Consider the following 24,946-nt stretch of genomic DNA (forward strand, 5'->3'; position numbering starts at 1 on the left):
GATACTGTCAGTGCCACAGTTTGGATACTGTGAGTGACACAGTTTGGATACTGTCAGTGCCACAGTTTGGATACTGTCACCTGCACAGAGTTTGGATACTGTCAGTGCCACAGTTTGGATACTGTGAGTGACACAGTTTGGATACTGTCAGTGCCACAGTTTGGATACTGTCACCTGCACAGAGTTTGGATAATGTCAGTGCCACAATTTGGATACTGTCAGTGCCACAGTTTGGATACTGTGAGTGACACAGTTTGGATACTGTCACCTGCACAGAGTTTGGATAATGTCAGTGCCACAATTTGGATACTGTCAGTGCCACAGTTTGGATACTGTCACCTGCACAGAGTTTGGATACTATCAGTGCCACAGTTTGGATACTGTCACCTGCACAGAGTTTGGATACTATCAGTGCCACAGTCTGAATACTGTCACCTACACAGTCTGGATACTGTCACCTCCACACAGTTTGTATACACTGTTAACGGTTTATCTTGTAGCGATCGCCGGGCTGTGAATTGTTGTGCTACAATGCATTATGGGAGTTCGAGGTTTGTTTTTTTCTTATTGTTATTGTGGTTCATGTTGGTTTAGCAGTGTTCTTAGAAGAGGTAGGACGAAGTCACCATCAAGTCACTCTCAAGTCATGAATCAGCAAGTCTCAAGTCAAGTCTCAATTTATAATGACCACCAATTGTTTGCAAGATGACTTGAGACTTGACTTGGGACTTGCAGATTGATGACTTGAGAATGACTTGATGGTGACTTTGTCCCACCGCTGGTTGTTAGGGTTATAGATTTGCTGTGTTTTTGTGGTTGAAGTCATGTAGTTAGTTTGGTGAAGAGTTATGTTGTTACCATGAGTGAAAAGTGCCTTGTGTTTGATGTCTTCTGCCACCATGCTGTGAAGGCACAGTCAAGAGAGTGCTCTCCCCCTTTTGAGTGGAGGGCTGAACTCCTCACAGTGCCCAGACTGTTGCAGACACATAACAGCCAGGAACTAACATGTATGATTTTAGGGTTTACAAACGTTTTTGACTGTTAAGCTTGACTCACTTTACCAACAAAAAAATGTTAGATGACTGAAAGTTTATTTATTTAGTGGAAGCTAATTAGTCCGCTGACAGTTTTCAATCTGCTAACAAAAAAGTTAGCTTCGCGAATTAGCGGTTAGCTGATTAGGGGAACTGTGCCCACCACTGCATGGATGTCAAGTAATCTCTTACTTTTAAAGTCGGAGAAGACTGAAATTATGGTCATTGGTCCAGTGAGACATAGACACCAGTTTGACCAGCTAACACTTAACCTGGATCGTGCATCATACATCACACTGTGAGGAACAAAGTGAGGAACCTTCTGATCCCACTTTGTCCTTTGACCTCTGCATCAAAGAAATCAGGAGGACTGCTTTCTTCCATTTTCGTAACATAGCAAAAATTCATCCCATCCTGTCTATGGCTGATGCAGAAACTCTGAGCCATGCATTTGTTTCTTCTAGACTGGACCACTGCAATGTTCTATTTTTAGGGATAAGAATGGGCAAAGAAAACAAAACTCTGAACATCGACGGAGGCCCGGGGGCCACTTGTAGGCCCCCAGTGGGGTCCAGGGGCAGCACCCCTGGTGGGGGCCCACAGGTTTTGAGCATTTCAGAGGCATTTCAGGGCTATGAGAGAGACCTAATTTCCATTCTATATTTTTTGTATGTTGACTGTAATAAAAGAATCTGTCTATTTCGACCTTCTTTCAGTGGCACCTGTCTTGTGCTATAGTATATAGCCTCGTTCCCACTGAATAATAAGCAATGAATAATGAGCCGCGTATGCGTGTGTCAGAAATTATTCAAAGAATGATCCACGTTTTAAGATATCATGTATCCGCAACTAAGGTGCCTCTATGTGCCTCTCTGAACCTCACATGTGCCAGGTATCAGCCTCTAGTGAGCCATGACTGACCCGTCCAGCCTTGAATGGCTCGTGTCGCCGCATATGATCCATGTCAAGCCGCATATGATCCACGTCAAGACACATATGATACATGTAGCGCCATGTAATGCAATGTTGGTTCACATTTAGGCATGGGTTTGGCCCAACCCTCCAGCCCTCCCACACTTGGTCCCTTTAAAGTGTGGGTTTTCAATTCACAGCATCCATTCAAGATGTCACATTTTTTAAATGCAGTCCAAAAATAGTTGCTCCAGTACAGTCCGGCCAGTGTGCGCCATGCGCCAGACTGCTGCTCACCTGTGTTCCAAACTCATTAAATGCACTAGACCAGCTAGAACCAAACCACGGGTTCCTGGACAGTTGCCTCAGCACTTATTTCTTCCGCGGCATTTTGACACCGTGATCCAACTTTTAACTTTGTGTTCATCCGTTATTGACTGCAAAATCGTTATTTTGCGCACGCGTTTTGCATTCCTGGACACCTGCCTCTGCACTCCTTCTCGCTGCCTTTATTTCTTCAGCGGCTTTAAACACACATTTGACACTGTGATACAACTTTTAATTTTGTGTCTGTCAGTTACTGACTGCAAAATCACTCTTTAGCGAGCTAGCGTGTTGAGTAAATGCTCTTGTACGCGAGTCATTGCGTCAGTGCGCACAGAGCGCACCTCATCTGATCCATTTACAAGATGTTAAATCTATCATAAACATACTTTTACAGCAGCTTATAAAGAAGGAATGAACATGTAACTGTTTTACCAAGCTATTACAAAAGAAAATAATTACCTTTTAAGCTCTTCCAAAATACGTTCTCCATGGAGCAGGAGAGAGAGGGACAAAAGGGGCCAGATGAAACAGTCCTCTGTGTTCCAGAAGCAATTAGAGGTGTTTTCAACATCCAAACTCTGACAGAAAATGATTAATTCAGTACAAAATAGTTATTTTTTATACAGTGTCCAGCGCACAAAGAAGGTGGACTTGTGCGCAAGCGGGCCGAGCCTCTCCAAAAATAGCCTCTCAGGCCTTTGTAGCTGGCAGGTGCTTGGACTGCCAGGCTTTTAGCAGCTTCGTCCTCACCACACACATGCCTCTAAAATCCTTGTTTGTCCTTGTAGTACCTCGTAAACAAATTGCCCCAACACTGTTGTTGCTAAATTTTGAACTTCATGAAATTAGCGCCATGCTCAGAGATAAGCCTCGTTAACCAAATATACTGCCTCTAAGAGCCTCTCAGAGCCACTATTCTCCCACGATTGTTGAATACCTCCTCTCGTACCAAAAAAACCAAAAAAAAAACAAAACATGCTGTGTGGCTGATTATTCACTGTTTATTCTTTGGTGGGACCAGGGCTTAACTAACTAACTTAACTAACTAACTATAAATGCCATAGCACTGGACAGATATCATTGAACTTACCAAAACTATTCTTCAAGTGTATTTCCTTAACCTACAATGAGCTCTGAAAAATTCTGGAACTTCATGCAAGTATGTGTAAATTGTTGTGGTCCTGTCTGGTAAGGGTCCTGTTTTGAGGTCTGGTCTTCTGCTCCTATTTTTTACATTTTTTCCCCACTTTTGTCTTAGTCATTTCCTCTCTCTCATTCCTCTATTTTCTATCTGCCTCAGTAGTCCTGGTCATTTCCGTCTCACATTCACTCCCAGTTTTCTGCTGCTGATATCACATCTTGTCAATTTCACCCTTTTCCTTGTCAAGTATTATCTGCATTTGTCCTCTATCACCTTTCAGTAATTAGCACTCTCTGCCTTCCTCTGGTGATCATTTATGTCTTCACAGGTCTTAGTCTCTGCCTTTGCTTTACCTGCATCTAGTGCTTATTTTTGTCCCTGCACATACTTAGACATTATCATATCTACCTTGGTTTGTCTGCACCTGTATCTGATGAGAGAGTCTATTTAAAGTGACTCCAGCTTATCTTCAGTGCAGGTCCATTGTCTCTGTTTGGGTGTTCTGTTTATACATGGTAGGTTTGCATTTTTACTGTCTCCTGCCTTCTGTGTCACCTGAAGTCATGTCTGGATCGTGAGAATAAGTTGGTTTTGCACTTTGGAGTTTAACTCACTCTTTAACAAGAAAGACGTTTGTTGGAATCCTGTTTGAATAATAAAGACTTTTAATGGAATCCTGTTTGAATAATAATGACTTTTGTTGGAATCCTGTTTGAATGAGAAGAAAGATTTTTGTTGGAATTCTGTTTGAATGAGAAGAAATACTATTGGTTGAATTTGGTGTTTCATTTTGAAATACACTCTAGAGAGTGACACGGGAGTAAATTTTCACTCCTGTCCTGTCCCATTCCAATCTCGGGCCAGAGTTTAAAAAAAAAAAAAATTCCTGTCCCATCCCAATCCTGGGCCAGAGTAATACAGGTGGTAATACAGGGTGACACTTATTGCCTTAATCCAAATGATAATAATAATAATAAAAAAACTTCACTAAGACACAAAACATAAGTAATGCATGGCCTGTGGTCCTATAGTTTTTCAATATGTGGTGTGGACACGTAATGAACCTGACATTTACATTTTCTTCTATTTCTGTAACTGCAGATTGTAGGATACTAATATATTTCATGTTTTATGTGGTCAGCTTTATTTTTATTTATTTTTTGTTAATATATATCCATTCCTACATTTAAGGCCTGCAGCATTTTCCAAGAAAAAAAGTTGGGACAGGGTAGTTTATTCTAAATGTAAGAATTAATTAATAATTTTTACAGCCAGTTTTCTTGAGAAATATCAGAGGATGAATACATGAACATTTCCAAGTGATTGAATATTAGACTTAGACTTCATTTATATCAATCATTCAGAAATACAAACAGTGTGGTACTTTATGGTAAATCTGTGTCAGGGAGGCAGTTCTCAAAAACTGAATGTCCATGCTGGAAGAAAAGTGAGGGAAGCCACCAAGACACAACTCTGGAAGAATTTTTGGCTTCTGTGGGTGTGAGTGGAGAAACTGGGAATAGTGCAACATTTTTCTTAAAAACCTCAGCTGGACTCGTCAGTTTTATCCAATTTTAGACCTGTGTTTCATCTGCCATTTCTGTCTAAGGTTTTAGAAAAGGTTGTCTTTTTACAGTTACAATCATTTTTAGAAGACAATCTCATCCTTGAAAAATTCCAATCCGGGTTTAGATCGCGACACAGCACTGAGTCCGCACTTTTAAAAGTTCATAATGACATTACTTTGTCGGTGGATGCAGGGAATCCCGCCGTGCTGGTTCTGCTGGACCTCACAGCAGCCTTTGATACTGTGGATCACACAGTACTTGTTTCCCGGTTAGAACATTTTATTGGCATTCAGGGTACTACACTTAAGTGGTTTAGATCATATTTGGCTGAAAGGAGCTTTTCTGTCATGATTGGGGACCTCTCCTCATCAACTGCTCATCTGTCTTGTGGAGTGCCGCAGGGTTCTGTCCTTGGGCCGATTCTATTTTCTTTGTACATTCTGCCATTGGGGTCCATTATAACCCAGCACAACCTGTCCTTTCATTGCTATGCAGATGATCTGCAAATCTGCCTGTGAGGACTAATGGGAGTGATGCTTTGTCATCATTATTTAATTGTATTCACAATGTAAAGCAGTGGCTGTCCCAAAACTTTCTTTACCTGAATGATGGTAAAACGGAGATCATGGTGTTTGAGTGATCTGCATACCAAATGTGGTAACACCAAATTTTGGTGCTTTGGCTAACTATGTAAAACCAGCTGTCAAGAATTTGGGAGTGATATTTGACAGCTGTTTGAGGTTCGATCAACAGATAAACTCTGTGATCAAAGCTATTTTTTTCCAACTTCGCCTTTTGGCTAAAATAAAGCACTTTCTCAGTAGACGTGATCGTGAGACAGCCATTCATGCTTTCATCAGCTCCAGACTTGATTATTGTAATGCACTTTACTCGGTCATTAATCAGTCGTCTCTTGCACATCTCCAATTGGTGCAGAATGCTGCTGCTCGTCTTTTAACAAACACTTTTAGACGTGAGCATATTACGCCCGTCCTGTACTCACTCCACTGGCTTCCAGTTTGTTTTAGAATTTATTTAAAAATTTTAATGTTTGTTTTTAAAGCTATTTATGGCCTTGCACCTCCCTACTTGTCTGAAATTTTAACTTTGCGCACCTACAGTAGGACATTAAGGGCGCCTGGCCAGCTTTACTTAAATGTTCCAAGGTCAAGATATAAATGATGGGGTGATCATGCTTTCACGGTAGGTGGCCCCAGACTGTGGAACGAGCTACCTCTTGAGTTACGTACTATTCCTGACCTAGCACTTTTTAAATCTAAGTTAAAGACTTATTTATTTAAACACTTAGCGGGGAGGTGACATGTTCTGATATTATGTGCTGTTTTAAAATTTTATTCTTTATGTCTTTTATTTTTGTGAATTTGTGTTTTTAATGTTAAGCACTTTTGACAAGAGTCGGTGCTCTAAGGCGCTTTATAAATAAATGTTGATTGATTGATTGATTGATTTTTATTTTCATTTTACATACAGTCCCTATTTTTTCTGATTTGTGGAGTTTCTGTTGCATTTCTGAAATTACAGAACTGCTATAAAGAAAAGTGTTAACATTTTATTGTTTTTTTCAAACTCTGTAGAACAAACGCAAACACCAAACTCTTATGAAGAAGGAAAAAATACACAAACGTGCAGGAAAAACTGAATAATGCAGACTGATTTGACTCATGATTTTTGAAAATAAGAGGTAACTTACTTTGAAATAAATGAAACACAGAGCTGCAGCCTAATAACTTTGAAAATAAAAATCAGCAGTTTATAATTTTATTTTGACTAGAATTCATTTCCTCTTTTCTCTTCTCCTCAGTCACATTTTGTGCTTGAACATAAAACGAATAAGTCTCTTTGGAAATAAGTAAAATAAATATCTTTGGAAAATAACAGCCTGTTAAAGTTCAGAGTTCTCACCTGCTTTATGTGATTTCTGCTTCTAAACATACACAGTTTCTGCACATCAGGTTTTTTTAAACACGTGTGTGTGTGATTTCTATAAAGTTCATTCCTATATTCTCATATTTTAAGGAATTTTGACCATTTATTTCATGTCATAAATTCAGTGTAACTGTCACTGACACGCCCACACGGTGTGAACACGACATACTGTCAGAACACTCCAGGGAAAGATAAAGGCAGTGCCACAGTTTGTTTGTTGCTTCTTCACTGCTCAGTGCGCACGCTCTCACTCTGCACTGACAGAAGCGGCTCATACCCCCCCACAGCGAGCCGACTCTCTCTCTCACACTCACACACACACACACACACACACACACACACACACACACACACACACACACACACACACACACACACACACACACACGGCTGCAGTGATCGGACCCAAGTCTAATTGACGGCTTTAAGCAAAGCCGCCCGCTATTTTTCTGGCCTTCTTTTTCACAAATTGACCACCCAAACGACAGCAGGACGGCTCGCTGCCTAAAACCTTGGTTCCCACTCCCGTCTGCTCCTGTGAATTTTTAATCCTGTACCGTCCCAATCGCGTGATAAATAGCAAAGTTGACTCCCATCCCGTGGGAATCCCACGGGAATCCCATGACCCCTGGGATTCCCAAAAAAATGTCAGCCTCTAATACACTCTCAGAAGCAAAGACATTCCTTGGCTCTGCTTAATCTGTTTTGCACTCACCTTTTATGAAGATGTTTCAGTGCACTCCCCTTTAGACGAAGGAGTCCTCTATTGATATCACCATTTTAGTAGAAGATAATCTTCATTTTTTTTCCCTGACACCTTTTGTCTGTGTTTTGACTCAGCTTCTAGGAAGAAAGGATATTCCTCCTTTCACCCAATCTGTGGCGTAGGAAGGAGTCTCCAGTTCTGATGCTCCCACCGGCTGTGGAGAAGCATTCCTCCATGGCCTTCACCAGGATGTGGAAGAGGACTCCCAGTTCCCAGAGTCTTGTTGCCATGTTTTGAGTTTGCCTAGTCTTATTATCACTAATAAAACTGTGCTTTAACACCACTCTCATTGCCTCGGCTGTTCTGCATCTAGGGGTTCCCTTCGTCCCTTGGTTCACCCCCTCCCGACCTTAACAGTAAATCATTTAAAGAGATTAAAACCTATCAAAACAACAATATTTGTGGTATAAAATAGTGACTTTATTAATATTTATATGTAAAATATATGCTTACAAATTATTGCCCCATAATAAATTCCTAAATCACACCATGTGAGTTTGCACTCCAACTGACGTCAGTCACCAGGAAAATCCCATATCCATATCATTAAAAAGCAAACATCTCATGCACCAGCTGTACTGCAGCCTAGGAAATTCACCAAAAAAAAAAAAAAAAAAAAAAAAAAAAAAAATTGATGCCGGACGATTTCAGCATGCAGGCAAAATATATGTTGTCATTTTTGTCAAAATGTCTTTTTTTTTTTTTTTATGGTTTATCTATTAAAGAGTAAAAACTGAAGGCAATCAATTGTAAGGCCTGAAAGAAGTTTCTGTAGGAAGTATTTTAGCCATAAGGTCAAGTGAGAGGGCGAAGTGTTGGCTTTTTAAATACTTGAAAGACACTGGACTCATGGAGAGGATTTAGTGCTGCTATAACGGACTGATGCAGAAGGTGGCAGCAAAGCAACAATAAGCATGCCAGCTGCCACTATATGCCACAAAAGAAGGGTTCGTTTGTTTTTCTCCACACGGTCACGTTTTGAGAAAAAGCAGGTTTTGTGTCAAAATAAAGCCATAAAATACATATATTTTTAAGTAAGCGGTTTTATGACGAAATAAACGGATCACGGAAACACATTTTGACGAAAATCCATATAGAGTGGAACCTCAACATAGGAGCTATTCAACATATGAGGTTTTTCTTTTTTTTTTAAATATGAGCCGTCGTTCGGTCCATATTTTTGTTTGGAATATGAGCGGAAGTTTGAGTTACGAGTCACGCTTCGGGACGCCACCGGAGCAAAAAGAAAAGTGAAGAGAAGCTTCTATTGCGGACATTAAGGCAGTGGATGAATACGTCACACGTTTTGCTGCACTTGTGACGGAAGGCTAAGGTAAGAACACTTAAGGTAAGAACACTTAATAAAACTTTTTACATGTCTATTTGTTAATAAAAATATTTTTTTCATAATTTAGAGTGGTTTGGGGATGTTTTACAAGGCTAGAACGGATTAAAATTATTCTAATTATTTTAAGTGGGGAAAATTCATTTGAAATACCAGCAGACTGTCTTAGGAGCTTGGTCACGGAATGAATTAAATGCGTATCTTGAGGTTCCACAGCACAAACTCTGGTTTTGCAGCACTGAATTTCACTTCAGTACATGCACAGTATAAATAACTGCATCACATTAAAAAATTTCAGTAAGTGTAAACACATTTTAACTGCATGAATAGAGTTATTGGACACGCACCTGATCACTGGATGTTCGGTCGCTGACCGGTGTCAGGAGCTCAGCCTTACTAACTGGCACTAGTACCCTTACTGGTACAAGTGCTGTGGGCTTTGGGGCTCGATGTGCCTCTTCCCGTGCTCTTCTGGATCCAGGCAAATTAGTCTGTTTAATATTAATTTGATGACATGTTTCTTCATCTTGCAGTGTTCTTGCAAGGCTTTGTTGATGAAATCCAAAAATAGCGTGCAGAGAGCTTTACCGGGAAGCTCAACCTTGTGGACAAATTCACAGAGTTGATGTCTTTAATGCGGTCTTCATCTTCATCATGCGTCTGTCATTCTGCCATGTTACAGACGCAGCTCGAGAGACCAAAATTTTCAGAAAATCAAAATGTCCACATCCGGGTACTTTCAGTGACTTTCGCTATTACAGAGATTCTGACTGGCGAAAGTTCACTGTTATAGTGGTGTTTGGCTCTCACTGCGGTATTGTATCACTTCCTGTTCCGGAGCACAGCGGTGTTTTTCTGTATCTGTTAGCTGTTTAATCTGCGCAGTTAGATTGATCTAGTTATCTAGATTACGATTTGTTTCCCAGTGTAATCTTTACGTGCCTTAACTAAAGCACTCCTTCTGCTGAATCACCTCTAAATTATTTACACATTATTCACTTTGCGTGTTTTTAGGAATCCGCTAGCTTAGCGTAGCTACTAGCTCTTAGCCGATTTAGCATGGCGGCTTCTCCTGTCTCTCCCGCACTTTTCTGCTCTGGGTGTGAAATGTTTAGTTATTCCTCGGCCTCCTTTAGCAGTAATGGTACTTGTAATAAGTGTAGCTTATTCGTAGCTTTGGAGGCCAGGCTGGGCGAATTGGAGACTCGGCTCCGCACCGTGGAAAATTCTACAGCTAGCCAGGCCCCTGTAGTCGGTGCGGACCAAGGTAGCTTAGCCGCCGTTAGTTCCCCCCTGGCAGATCCCGAGCAGCCGGGAAAGCAGGCTGACTGGGTGACTGTGAGGAGGAAGCGTAGCCCTAAACAGAAGCCCCGTGTACACCGCCAACCCGTTCACATTTCTAACCGTTTTTCCCCACTCGACGACACACCCGCCGAGGATCAAACTCTGGTTATTGGCGACTCTGTTTTGAGAAATGTGAAGTTAGCGACACCAGCAACCATAGTCAATTGTCTTCCGGGGGCCAGAGCAGGCGACATTGAAGGAAATTTGAAACTGCTGGTTAAGGCTAAGCGTAAATTTGGTAAGATTGTAATTCACGTCGGCAGTAATGACACCCGGTTACGCCAATCGGAGGTCACTAAAATTAACATTAAATCGGTGTGTAACTTTGCAAAAACAATGTCGGACTCTGTAGTTTTCTCTGGGCCCCTCCCCAATCAGACCGGGAGTGACATGTTTAGCCGCATGTTCTCCTTGAATTGCTGGCTGTCTGAGTGGTGTCCAAAAAATGAGGTGGGCTTCATAGATAATTGGCAAAGCTTCTGGGGAAAACCTGGTCTTGTTAGGAGAGACGGCATCCATCCCACTTTGGATGGAGCAGCTCTCATTTCTAGAAATCTGGCTAATTTTCTTAAATCCTCCAAACCGTGACTATCCAGGGTTGGGACCAGGAAGCAGAGTTGTAGTCTTACACACCTCTCTGCAGCTTCACTCCCCCTGCCATCCCCTCATTACCCCATCCCCGTAGAGACGGTGCCTGCTCCCAGACTACCAATAACCAGCAAAAATCTATTTAAGCATAAAAATTCAAAAAGAAAAAATAATATAGCACCTTCAACTGCACCACAGACTAAAACAGTTAAATGTGGTCTATTAAACATTAGGTCTCTCTCTTCTAAGTCCCTGTTGGTAAATGATATAATAATTGATCAACATATTGATTTATTCTGCCTAACAGAAACCTGGTTACAGCAGGATGAATATGTTAGTTTAAATGAGTCAACACCCCCGAGTCACACTAACTGTCAGAATGCTCGTAGCACGGGCCGGGGCGGTGGATTAGCAGCAATCTTCCATTCCAGCTTATTAATTAATCAAAAACCCAGACAGAGCTTTAATTCATTTGAAAGCTTGTCTCTTAGTCTTGTCCATCCAAATTGGAAGTCCCAAAAACCAGTTTTATTTGTTATTATCTATCGTCCACCTGGTCGTTACTGTGAGTTTCTCTGTGAATTTTCAGACCTTTTGTCTGACTTAGTGCTTAGCTCAGATAAGATAATTATAGTGGGCGATTTTAACATCCACACAGATGCTGAGAATGACAGCCTCAACACTGCATTTAATCTATTATTAGACTCTATTGGCTTTGCTCAAAAAGTAAATGAGTCCACCCACCACTTTAATCATATCTTAGATCTTGTTCTGACTTATGGTATGGAAATAGAAGACTTAACAGTATTCCCTGAAAACTCCCTTCTGTCTGATCATTTTTTAATAACATTTACATTTACTCTGATGGACTACCCAGCAGTAGGGAATAAGTTTCATTACACTAGAAGTCTTTCAGAAAGCGCTGTAACTAGGTTTAAGGATATGATTCCTTCTTTATGTTCTCTAATGCCATATAACAACACAGTGCAGAATAGCTACCTAAACTCTGTAAGGGAGATAGAGTATCTCGTCAATAGTTTTACATCCTCATTGAAGACAGCTTTGGATGCTGTAGCTCCTCTGAAAAAGAGAGCTTTAAATCAGAAGTGTCTGACTCCATGGTATAACTCTCAAACTCGTAGCTTAAAGCAGATAACCCGTAAGTTGGAGAGGAAATGGCGTCTCACTAATTTAGAAGATCTTCACTTAGCCTGGAAAAAGAGTCTGTTGCTCTATAAAAAAGCCCTCCGTAAAGCTAGGACATCTTTCTACTCATCACTAATTGAAGAAAATAAGAACAACCCCAGGTTTCTTTCAGCACTGTAGCCAGGCTGACAAAGAGTCAGAGCTCTATTGAGCTGAGTATTCCATTAACTTTAACTAGTAATGAGTTCATGACTTTCTTTGCTAACAAAATTTTAACTATTAGAGAAAAAATTACTCATAACCATCCCAAAGACGTATTGTTATCTTTGGCTGCTTTCAGTGATGCCGGTATTTGGTTAGACTCTTTCTCTCCGATTGTTCTGTCTGAGTTATTTTCATTAGTTACTTCATCCAAACCATCAACATGTTTATTAGACCCCATTCCTACCAGGCTGCTCAAGGAAGCCCTACCATTATTTAATGCTTCGATCTTAAATATGATCAATCTATCTTTGTTAGTTGGCTATGTACCACAGGCTTTTAAGGTGGCAGTAATTAAACCATTACTTAAAAAGCCATCACTTGACCCAGCTATCTTAGCTAATTATAGGCCAATCTCCAACCTTCCTTTTCTCTCAAAAATTCTTGAAAGGGTAGTTGTAAAACAGCTAACTGATCATCTGCAGAGGAATGGTCTATTTGAAGAGTTTCAGTCAGGTTTTAGAATTCATCATAGTACAGAAACAGCATTAGTGAAGGTTACAAATGATCTTCTTATGGCCTCGGACAGTGGACTCATCTCTGTGCTTGTTCTGTTAGACCTCAGTGCTGCTTTTGATACTGTTGACCATAAAATTTTATTACAGAGATTAGAGCATGCCATAGGTATTAAAGGCACTGCGCTGCGGTGGTTTGAATCATATTTGTCTAATAGATTACAATTTGTTCATGTAAATGGGGAATCTTCTTCACAGACTAAAGTTAATTATGGAGTTCCACAAGGTTCTGTGCTAGGACCAATTTTATTCACTTTATATATGCTTCCCTTAGGCAGTATTATTAGACGGTATTGCTTAAATTTTCATTGTTACGCAGATGATACCCAGCTTTATCTATCCATGAAGCCAGACGACACACACCAATTAGCTAAACTGCAGGATTGTCTTACAGACATAAAGACATGGATGACCTCTAATTTCCTGCTTTTAAACTCAGATAAAACTGAAGTTATTGTACTTGGCCCCACAAATCTTAGAAACATGGTGTCTAACCAGATCCTTACTCTGGATGGCATTACCCTGACCTCTAGTAATACTGTGAGAAATCTTGGAGTCATTTTTGATCAGGATATGTCATTCAAAGCGCATATTAAACAAATATGTAGGACTGCTTTTTTGCATTTACGCAATATCTCTAAAATCAGAAAGGTCTTGTCTCAGAGTGATGCTGAAAAACTAATTCATGCATTTATTTCCTCTAGGCTGGACTATTGTAATTCATTATTATCAGGTTGTCCTAAAAGTTCCCTAAAAAGCCTTCAGTTAATTCTAAATACTGCAGCTAGAGTACTGACGGGGACTAGAAGGAGAGAGCATATCTCACCCATATTGGCCTCTCTTCATTGGCTTCCTGTTACCGTATTTTCTGGACTATAAGTCGCACTTTTTTACATGTTTTGGCCTGGGGTGCGACCTATACTCCGGTGCGACTTATAAATGAAAAATATACCGGTAGGATCTCAATTAATTTACTGTAACAAAACAATTTTACGTGACAGAGTCAATCTATGTTTTAAAATGGCCACCAGAAAAGGAAATGCAATGCATCATGGGCACTGTAGTATGGTGGCCGTCCTATAGGTTATGCTGGTCGCGATAACCAATCAGAGAACAGAACGTTGGACGCGTATTCCTCACCTCACCCACAGCGTGAGAAGCTGACGAACACGGTGCTTGCTGTTATTCCAGCATGGCGAACAAAACAGCTTCAACCCTTGGATATCAGTGTGAGCAGAGTGTTTAAGTTGACGCTGAGAGCTGCGTGGGAGCACTGGGTGAGCAACGGTGGAGGATTAGCGTGTGCACTTGGAAGGAGCTGGCGTTGATGATTGTGAAAAGCGTTTGAAGCAGACGAACATGGTGTTTATTCCGGGACAGCTAACAAAACAGCTTCAACCCTTGGATATCAGTGTGAGCAGAGTTGACGGCGAGAGCTGCATGGGAGCACTGAGCGACGGCGGAGGATTAGCGTCTGCACTTGGAAGGAGCTGGATTGACACCGCTGGGCGGTCATGAGCTGCGCAGGTAGGTGCTGCATGGTTTGGCTCGCAATGTGGTCCGCAAAATACAAACATATCCGTAGGTAAAATGCAGCTCACGAGAGGGCACTCGAGGCTTGTGTGACTGTTCCTGCGACTTCTGACTACCATAGAAAAATAAAAATTTCAACGTTACTGATAACAAGACAACGGAGAAGGCCCGAAAAAATGCCACCAAAAAGAAAATCATACTCTGCAGATTACACGTTAAGACTGGTTAAATATGCATCCGAAAACGGTAGCCGTCACAATATTATCATCTGAACTTTTCATGTTAACATACCTGTATGTCCATGGGACTTATAGTCCAGTGCAAATTATTTATGGTTTATTTTTCTTTATAATGGATAAAGTGGCTGGTGCGACTTATACTCCGGTGCAACTTATTTATGGTTTATTTTTCTTTATAATGGATAAAGTGGCTGGTGCGACTTATACTCCGGTGCGACTTATAGTCCGGAAAATACGGTAATTCTAGAATAGAATTTAAAATTCTTCTTCTTACTTATAAGGTTTTGAATAATCAGGTCCCATCTTATCTTAGGGACCTCGTAGTACCATATCACCCTAATAGAGCGCTTCGCTCTCAGACTGCAGGCTTACTTGTAGTTCCTAGGGTTTGTAAGAGTAGAATGGGAGGCAGAGCCTTCAGCTTTCAGGCTCCTCTCCTGTGGAACCAGCTCCCAATTCAGATCAGGGAGACAGACACCCTCTCTACTTTTAAGATTAGGCTTAAAACTTTCCTTTTTGCTAAAGCTTATAGTTAGGGCTGGATCAGGTGACCCTGAACCATCCCTTAGTTATGCTGCTATAGACGTAGACTGCTGGGGGGTTCCCATGATGCACTGTTTCTTTCTCTTTTTGCTCTGTATGCACCACTCTGCATTTAATCATTAGTGATCGATCTCTGCTCCCCTCCACAGCATGTCTTTTTCCTGGTTCTCTCCCTCAGCCCCAACCAGTCCCAGCAGAAGACTGCCCCTCCCTGAGCCTGGTTCTGCTGGAGGTTTCTTCCTGTTAAAGGGAGTTTTTCCTTCCCACTGTAGCCAAGTGCTTGCTCACAGGGGGTCGTTTTGACCGTTGGGGTTTTACATAATTATTGTATGGCCTTGCCTTACAATATAAAGCGCCTTGGGGCAACTGTTTGTTGTGATTTGGCGCTATATAAAAAAAAATTGATTGATTGATTGATTCTATGACAGAAAATTATTCATGGACTGACTTGGAAGCACAAAAATTCAAGACCCAAGATGGACTGCTTTTTACTTTCAATTAAGGATTGCTTTTGCTGCTCTTCTGGTTTGCTGTTTCTGTTTCTTCTGTTTGTTAAGAAATTCTTGTAAAATCTGTAAAAACCTTGTAACTGTTCAAACAGTATAAGCAGTGGGTCACCCCTCTGAGTCTGGTCTGCTTGAGGGTTCTTCCTCAATATCACCATAGAGAGTTTTTTTATTACCACAGTGATGGTGGTGGTGATAGGGGAGGTGATGGTCTAGTGGTTAAGGTGTTGGGATCCTGGGTTCAAATCCCCACATGACTGGAAAATCACTCAGGGCCCTTGGGCAAGGCCTTTAATCCCCTATTGCTCCCATTGTGTAGTGAGCGCCTTGTATAGCAGCCCCCTGACATCGGGGTGAATGTGAGGCACAATTGTAAAGTGCTTTGAGCGTCTGATGCAGATGGAAAAGCGCTATATAAATGCAGTCCATTTACCATTTACCATTCACAGTCTCCTGTGGTCTTGCTCAGGGGGGTTGGCAAAGTTAGACCTTACTCGTGTGAAGCGCCTTGAGGCAGTGTTTTTGTGATTTGCCGCTATATTATTTTTCTTCTTTCGTCTGCTCCTATTAGCCCATCCATTTACATCTCACCCTGTCCTCTGTATTTTCCTCTGTCACACCAACCACCTGCATGTCCTCCCTCAGCACATCCATGAATCTCCTCTTTGGTCTCCCTCTTCTCCTCCTGCCTGGTGGCTCCATCCTCAGCATCCTTCTCCCTATATACCCTGGGTCCCTCCTCTGCACATGTCCAAACCATGTCAATCTCGCCTCTCTGACTTTGTCTCCAACCCGTCCCACCTGAGCTGCCCCTCTTGAGATGTTCATTCCTAATCCTGTCCATTCTTGTCACTCCCAAAGAGAATTACAACATCTTCAGTTCTGCTACCTCCAGCTCTGCCTCCTGTCACCATCTCCAAACCATACAACACAGCTGGTCTCATGACTGTCTTGTAAACTTTCCTCTTCACCCTTGCAGATATTCTTCGGTCACAGATCACTCCTGCCACCTTTCTCCACCCACTCCACCCTGCCTGCACTCTCTTCTTCACCTCTCTACCACACTCTAAAATAAACTGGAACTGAACCAACCCACATACATCACATTTCCCACTCTCAGAATGGGAGTCACCATGTTGCCTTTTTCAACATTTGAATAAAACAGACTTGTCTATTTTGACCTTGCCAAACGCAGGACGTCACATTACGGGAGGAAAACAACATTTTAGTCTGTTGTAGTTTGTTGTCTCTCTTACAGTGTTTGGAAAGAGGTGTCATTTGATTTAAAACGGCGATTCGCTTTAAAGTTATTAATGCCGACCGGACTCTATCTTGACTCGGCAGAGAGTGGTGCAGCGTATGGAGTTGTGCGAACGGAACAGAGGACAATTCTTGTTTCTTGCCTGCAACAAGAGTCCCAGTTAGTGACTTTAATCCGTACCAAAGTGACTCACGATTGACATCTTTAAATGGGTTTGAGAGGGGTTAAGAAGCAGACTTGCTGCTTCTGAAAAGCAGTGAAGCAGAGAACCAACGAAGCAACAGGTCGGAGCACTACTTCATTGCTTCAAGCAGAGCCGCTGCAGAAACGGTTGATTACGGACCCAATCCAATCCAATCCAATCCACTTTATTTATAAAGCACATTTAAACAGACTCAAGTCTCCAAAGAGCTGCTCAGCAAAAGCATAGACACGAAAAATAGTAATAATAACAATAATAACAGTAAAATAGATAAGATAAAATAATACATAAATAAATAAAACCATGATAAAACAATAAATTTCAATAAAATAAAAATACAATAAGACACAAGGACCGTACAACTCACGCGGTGTTAAAAGCCAAGGAATAAAAGTGGGCCTTAAGACGGGACTTAAAACACTCCACAGTGGGAGCAGATCGGACGTGTAGGGGCAGAGCGTTCCAGAGTCTGGGACCGACCACGGAGAAGGCTCTGTCCCCTCGAGTTTTAAGTCTCGTCCTAGGCACCATGAGCTGGGACTGACCCTCGGACCTCAGAGCTCGTGCTGGATTGTAGACTCGCTGCAGGGTTTACAATCAACATAAAGAAATTCTAATTTAAGGGTTTCCAGTCCCGCCTCCAGGAAGATGGCAGCTTAATTCGCGAGCTCCCTGACAGAGTTGTAAAAATAACCCCATAAACTTTGGGTCATGTTAAAATACATAATTAAAAAAAAAACAAAAAAACAATGGAGAAAGGGGTTACTACTCGAAGTAGGGTGACCACAGCTGTGATGGAGGACAACCCTGAATTGAACCCAAGTAGCCGAGCGGGATCACCAAGCCTCCCCGCACATGGAGAGGATACTCCAGAAGCTAGCTTAAAAAATATCCTCCATGAGCTTCGAGAGTTCAGAAACGATAACGGAGCAACTCTCGGATATAAAACACAAGCTTAAAAGAGCTAATGACAGACTGGACGAGGAGGAGGAGAGAATTAATGAAACCGAGAACGTGCTTCAAGTAACATCGATGGTAATTAAGAAGCTAATGCAGTGCCAAGCTAATCTCGAGAAAAAACTGATTGACCAGGAGGGGAGAGCAAGGAGAGCCAACATGAGGATCTACGGCATACTTGAAGGAAAAGAGGGGACTGATATGATTGGTTTTCTGCACAGTCTTTTGAAAAACACTCAATTTTGCCCAAGATAAAGTTCTTGGGATTGAACGTGCTCACCGAGCCATGGCACCGAAGACAAAGGACCCGAATACCAAACCCTGATCCATCATGCTCCAGTTCGGAAGTTACCAGACCAAGGAAGAGGTCCTCCAGTGCATATGGCAGAAAAAAGAAGTGCTTTGTGATGGTGTTCGCTTTTATGTGGACCATGACTTCCCCCCTCAGGTCCTGAAGAAGCGCAGTGAATACGATGAAGCCAAGAAAGTTCTGAAAGCAAGTAAAATAAAGTTCCAGACTCTTTATCCTTATGAAGACGGCAGCCGGATGTTTCAAAATGCTTCAGAAGCGACGAGCGACATGGCCTCACGAGGGTTTGCAATTAATGTGGTCCCCTGCTGACCCGGTTCGGGAGGAGATCCAGCAGCTGTCCGCCTGGCAGACCGCGGGGCGATGGCGGAGCTCGGGGAAGCAGCTGACGTCACTCGCAAAAAAAGGCCACCATCACTCTCAATACAAGGAGAAACTCCCAGCTTTTAGAAAGCGCTCTCCTCCGGCAGATGTTTAGCTTCATCATTTTATTAAAATAAAGATGATGATCACAGACATGTAAGTGTTAAAATATTCTGACCCTCACCCTGAAAGACAGTTCAGAGGTTGTTTTTCCACCAGTATGTGTGAGTTCTACAGTGTGTTACTTTATTTAAATATGTCGGGACTCGCGAATTGACAAGTTACCTTCAGTTCATATTACATATTTTTTATTGAGACATTGACTAAAATACATTAGGGCCCCACCACTGATGCAGCGGGGGGCATTCCCTAATGGGAGCTTTGACTTCACAAGGCTCCACAAGGCTCCATTTAAACGAGCCTCTACTTCAGAAACCGCAAGTATTTTTGTTAAGGTTTTGTTCAAAACTGTTCTTTGTGTGCTACTGTTCTTTTTTTATTTTTGTTGGGAGAGATTATTGTGTATAATTTTATTTTCAAAGATAATAGAGAGAGATCTAACAAGTGCCAAATATAATATAGATAAACATGAATAAGGGAGAAATTAAAGTTATTTCTTTTAATGTGAAAGGGATTCTAAACCCAACTAAAAGAAGTCAAATATTGTCTAAAATGAAAAAGGAAAATGGGCAGGTGGTCCTCTTACAGGAGACACACCTCAGCCCAACGGAACATGAAAAATTAAAAAGAATGGGTTTTTCAAGAGTATATCATTCATCTTATAAGAGTGGGTGTAGGAGAGGGGTAGCAATATTAATATCACAAAAAATGTCTTTTGAATTAGTTTCGAAAGTAACAGACAAAGAGGGAAGATTTATAATGGTGACAGGCAAAGTCAATGGTATATTAATAACTATATGCAACATTTATGCCCCCACCCCTGGAAGTGACTTTGCTTTTTACAGAAGAATGTTGAATTTAATAATGGAGGCTAAAGACATCATCATATGTGGTGGAGACTGGAACATCCGCCTGAATCCAAAATTGGACTCATCAAAAACTTCAACTACAACACCTTTGGATAAAAAAAATTAATGCTCTTATATGTGAGCTTGGTATTTTAGACCTCTGGAGAAACTTTAACCCATCAGGCCGGGATTATACATTTTATTCATGCCCCCATGATACTTACTCAAGAACTGATTATTTCTTTGTTTTTGAGAGAGATAGAGAACGAATGTGCAGCTGTGATATAGGACACACTGATCTGTCTGATCATGCTCCTCTCTCCTGCACTGTACATATTGGTGATAGTCCAGGAAAAACATTATGAAGATTTAATACAAGCATTCTAAATAATCTACAGTTTAAAACTCAAATGAAAAAAGAAATAGAAATGTTTCTAGAAGAAAATGATAATGGGGAGGTTAACTCAGCTTTAGTATGGGATACATTAAAAGCCGTTATCAGGGGAAAATTTATATCATTTTGTTCTTATGAAAAGAAAAAGACAATTAAGATTAGTAGATCTTAATAAGCAATTAAAAGACTTGGAGACACAACATAAAAAGGAGCAAAAAACAGACTTGATCACAAAGATAAAGAAAATCAGGAATGAGATAAATATACTGTACTCAAAGGAAATTGAAAAAAGGTGGTATTCACAAAGCAGAAATACTATGAGTCAAGCTCAAAATCAATAACATTTTTGGCAAGAAGGCTACAAAAACAACAAGCTGATAACACCATATACAAGATAATAGATCCAGTTTCTAAAATTACACTATATAAGCAACAGGAAATACAACAGGCATTTAAAAGGTTTTATAAACTTTTATACACGCAACCCCTGCTAGAAGATGAGCAACAAATAGCCCGGTTTTTAAGTACTCTGAACTTGCCAGTAATGACAGAAAAACAAAAACTGTTAACTGGTCCAGTGACTGTTTTAGAATTAAATAAAGCTATCTCCAAGCTTAAAGCAAACAAATCCCCCTGACCAGATGGTTTTCCATCAGAATGGTATAAAGCCTTTTGCCAGGAATTAATGCTAAGCTTACTCACAGCCTGTAATACAACTCTGGAAGGTGTGATGCCTCCATCTTGGAATGAAGCAGTGATATCGATTATACCCAAAGAAGGAAAAGATACCTTGGATTGTGGATCATATCGGCCAATTTCTGTTAAATGCTGATTACAAAATTTAGAAAATTAGAAATTCTCCCTGAGCGCATACTTAATAACCAGACAGGATTTATCTCAAAAAGACAAACACATGACAACATTAGACGGTCCCTTCACATAATAATCATATTCAACAGAATAATATCGAATCTTTATTTATCAGCCTAAATGCCGAGAAAGCTTTTGACTCAGTGAGCTGGCCTTTCCTATGTAATGTATTAAAAATATTTGGCATGCATGAAAAATTTGTTAAAATAATTAATACAATTTATAGTAAACCCTCAGCCCATATTAAAATAAATGGTTATCTCACGGTTCCTATAACTTTAGAGTGCAGAATGCGACAAGGGTGCCCTTTGTCGCCGCTGCTCTTCACCCTTTATATAGAACCTCTTGCACAACAAATAAGACAGACAGAAAACATCCAGGGAATTTGTATAAATGAAGAAGTCCACAAGGTGGCACTATATGCTGATGATGTTTTGGTCTATTTAAGCCAGCCTTCTTGCTCACTTATTGAATTAATGACCCTTTTACACACATTTAATAGATACGCAGAATACAAATTAAATATACAGAAAACGCAAATCATGTCTTTCAATTACTCACCTCCAATTCAAATAAAGAGAAATTCTCCTTTAAATGGGACCAGAATTCATTGAAATACTTGGGAATAAAATTATCAAATACAATTGATGCACTCTTTGCTTTAAATTACTCTCCCCTCATGACAAAAAATAAAGAAGACATCAGTAGATGGAACTCTATTTCTTCTCTCAGTCATAGAACTGATTCGGTAAAAACGAATGTTCTGCCTCGATTTCTCTTTTTATTTCAGGCCCTTCCAATAGAAATCCCCCAGAAACTTTTCTCTGATTTAAATAAAATAATAATTAAAATAATTCAATGGTGTGCCTTTGACCCTGGTTTTAAACCTAACAAGATGGATCATAGATTCAAATCATGGATCACAAAAGGAATAACAACCTTCTTCTCCTTAACAGAAATAGGCCAATTTAAAGACTTTGAATATTTGAAAAGAAAATATGGTTTTGAGAAAAGTGATTTTTATAGATATCTTCAGATTCGTAACTATTTTGATTGTAATATACGAAAAAATACAAGTCTAGAGGATCCAATACTGAGATTATTGTTATATGGCTGGGGGGGGCCTGGCTGCCGGTTTGTTTGTCTGTTTGTTTTCCTCCCAGGTGGCGTGCATTTGGGACTGAGTGGCTGTGTTGCTGAGGCTGTCAGGACCTCACCCTGATCACCTGCGACTCGTCAGGACTCACAGCTGAGGTGCATCTGGATGGATTGGAGCATGTTGGCATTTAAGACTGGAGTGCACAGTGTGTATTTGCCAGAGACTCGACCTTGTGACCAGACGGGTGAGATCGTCGTCTCGGGAGCCATCTCATCAGCAGCGGATGCTGAGAAACGTCCAGGTTTGATGCACAGTCTGTGAAAGAGGAGGGGGTGAGGTCTCACGCTCGTCAGCACACTTCCTGAGGTACGTTAGATTTTGTGACTAACAGTTATACAGTCAGTAAATGTGGTGTCCCTCACACCTTATTGTATTGAGCTGTTTGTTAGTCATGTATCAGCTTCCACTGCGGTGGAGTTTTGTGAACTGGATGTTCCATGCCTGCAGGTTGGAAGCTGATCAGCAATCAAGCCAGGAAGTGTTTGCTGTTTGTACACCTTTAAGTGTTCTGTGTGTAGAGTGTGGACTCACATAATGGTTCCTTCTTTCACAGACTCGGTTGTTGCGGCCACCTGGGGGGTGTCGGCGGGGTCCTTGGGTCCGAAACAGCTTCTGGCTCCGGACCGTTAGCGCTGCTGGGAGCGCACCACGCCAGGCCGCACCTTTTTGTATTATCACTGTTATGTATTAAATTCAGTTAGCCTTTGTACCGTGCTCTGCTTATTTCATACTGGGTCCTTCAAACGCTGGTCGGTTCTCCGAGCTGCGTCCGACACATAACAATTATTTACTGACTTATCAAAATGCTTCAAACATGGGAGTTATTTCCAAAATCTATAAAGGTCTTATGATTAAGAAACAACATACAACAGAGTACATTACAAGGAAATGGGAGAAAGAGGGAAATCTCTCAATATCAAATGAAGACTGGTCAGGTATGTGGAATTTTGTATGGAGCTGTACAATCTCCCAATTGTGGAGGGAATTTGGTTGGAAGTGTAGTGTTCGTTTTTTTTTATCTCACCTAGGCAGAAAGCACACTTTGCACGAGGGGATAGTGAATGTTGGAGACAGTGTGGGTGTCAGGAGGCAGACCACTGGCATACTTTCTCGGAGTGCCCAGTAATAAAACCATTTTGGATGGCGATCCATAAAACACTAATAAACATCCTGAACATCAAAAGCTCTCACTAGAAAGTGGCTGCTTCCTGAACCCCCCGCATTACAAGAGTGGATTAATATTGTGCATGATCTTTATGTTATGGAAAGGATGACTTTTTGTTTACATTTACAGAAGGATGCTTTTATTGAATATTGGAGGAAGTGGGTTAAATATGTGAAACCTCTACGAGCGGACTTTGTGGAGGTGACAATCCAAGAACCGTATGATGCTGTCTTGTCTTAGTGTTTTTTAACTCAAGTTATTTCTTTATTTGCTTTAAATTTCTGTATCTCTCTCTTCAAATCTCTTTGATAGGCCGGTAGGCACTTTTTTGTTGTTGTTGTTTTACAATCATTATCTCTCCCATGTTTATATTTTATGTTTACTGTTTAAAATTGAGGACTACAGAGGAAACTGAACAGATTTCTATCTAAAAAACAATGTAAATATTCTCTGTTGTCTAAAAACCAAAATAAAGAATCTCAAAAAAAAAAGAAATTATAATTTTCAGATAAACACCCTCAAAAACAACGGCCGCTTTGATGGACCGATAAGGGAATCGTTAAGCAAAAAGGTTATTGATGTCGGTGGATCGAATCATTTCTTAACGATTCTTGAAAAGAACCGGTTCTCGATACACAACCCGTGAAAGGTTTATATCAGCCAATATTACTGGCAAATCGATATATTGGTTGGGCAATAAGAAAGACATACCAAAGATGCCGTCGGTTACTGCTTATCAATAATGACACACACCACACACACATACACACACACGCGCTGCTAACCCAACACCAGTTATGTCGATGTGTTCTTGGGCAAGGCACAACCTTGAAAGGGTTGAACCTTGAGCCACACTGAGCCCACACAAATGTAGAACAAAAATGTAGAGGGCAAGGAAGTGACAGCAAAGCGAGAATTGTTACATCAACAGCACGCTGCACTTAAACAGCAGGAGGACAAGTAACACCACACAATTAGTTTAAATAATAATGTCAAATAATCACAGAAAGTGAGCACATGGGGTCCAAATGTCTTAATCTTACCAACGTTTGATAAGATTAAACCTGAAGATCTCATGTCAATTTTATTAACAAAAAGTTAATGTGATCTCAAAATACAGCACCATGTGTCCAGCATACTGTCCACTGTCACTGCACTCAGGACGGAAAGGTCTATCTCGAAGCTGCATTTATGCTGGAACACCAACCACACATCTACATGCAGGCTCCAGAGTGGCACCCACAGACACTACGATAACTGGCCTTTGTGTCCGATATCAGCACTGAGACAGTCACACAGCTAAAGCACTCACCCATTCCCTTGGTGTGGTTGAAATCTCCCCTCACAATCCTGCAGGAGCGCCCATCTCCACTGCAAACACCACAGCGGTCTTCCTTTGCTGTAGAGCCAATGATCCCATCACAGCCAATTTTCTGCTCATTCCAAAACAAGAAAACAGAAGTTTGATGAGTCATCTTTACAGAGCAGTGCATGTGTGTATGGTGCGCATGTGTGTCAAATGTCAAACTTGCCAAATGTCAGACCTGGGAAAAAAAATTGGGAAGCTGGAATGTCCACAGAA

General features: G+C 41.0%; 1 protein-coding gene across 1 annotated transcript in view; it reads right to left on the reverse strand.

Annotated features, from left to right (window-relative positions):
• adamts17 (ADAM metallopeptidase with thrombospondin type 1 motif, 17) overlaps positions 1–24,946 on the reverse strand; it is a 448,852-nt gene that overhangs the window by 163,104 nt on the left and 260,802 nt on the right. Inside the window, exon 15 of the mRNA XM_034184238.1 lies at positions 24,677–24,797. Within this exon, the coding sequence (XP_034040129.1) occupies positions 24,677–24,797 (121 nt within the window). The remainder of the gene's footprint in view (positions 1–24,676; positions 24,798–24,946) is intronic.

The sequence above is a fragment of the Thalassophryne amazonica genome, chromosome 2, assembly GCF_902500255.1.
Source record: "Thalassophryne amazonica chromosome 2, fThaAma1.1, whole genome shotgun sequence".
In the NCBI taxonomy this organism is placed as follows: Eukaryota; Metazoa; Chordata; class Actinopteri; order Batrachoidiformes; family Batrachoididae; genus Thalassophryne; species Thalassophryne amazonica.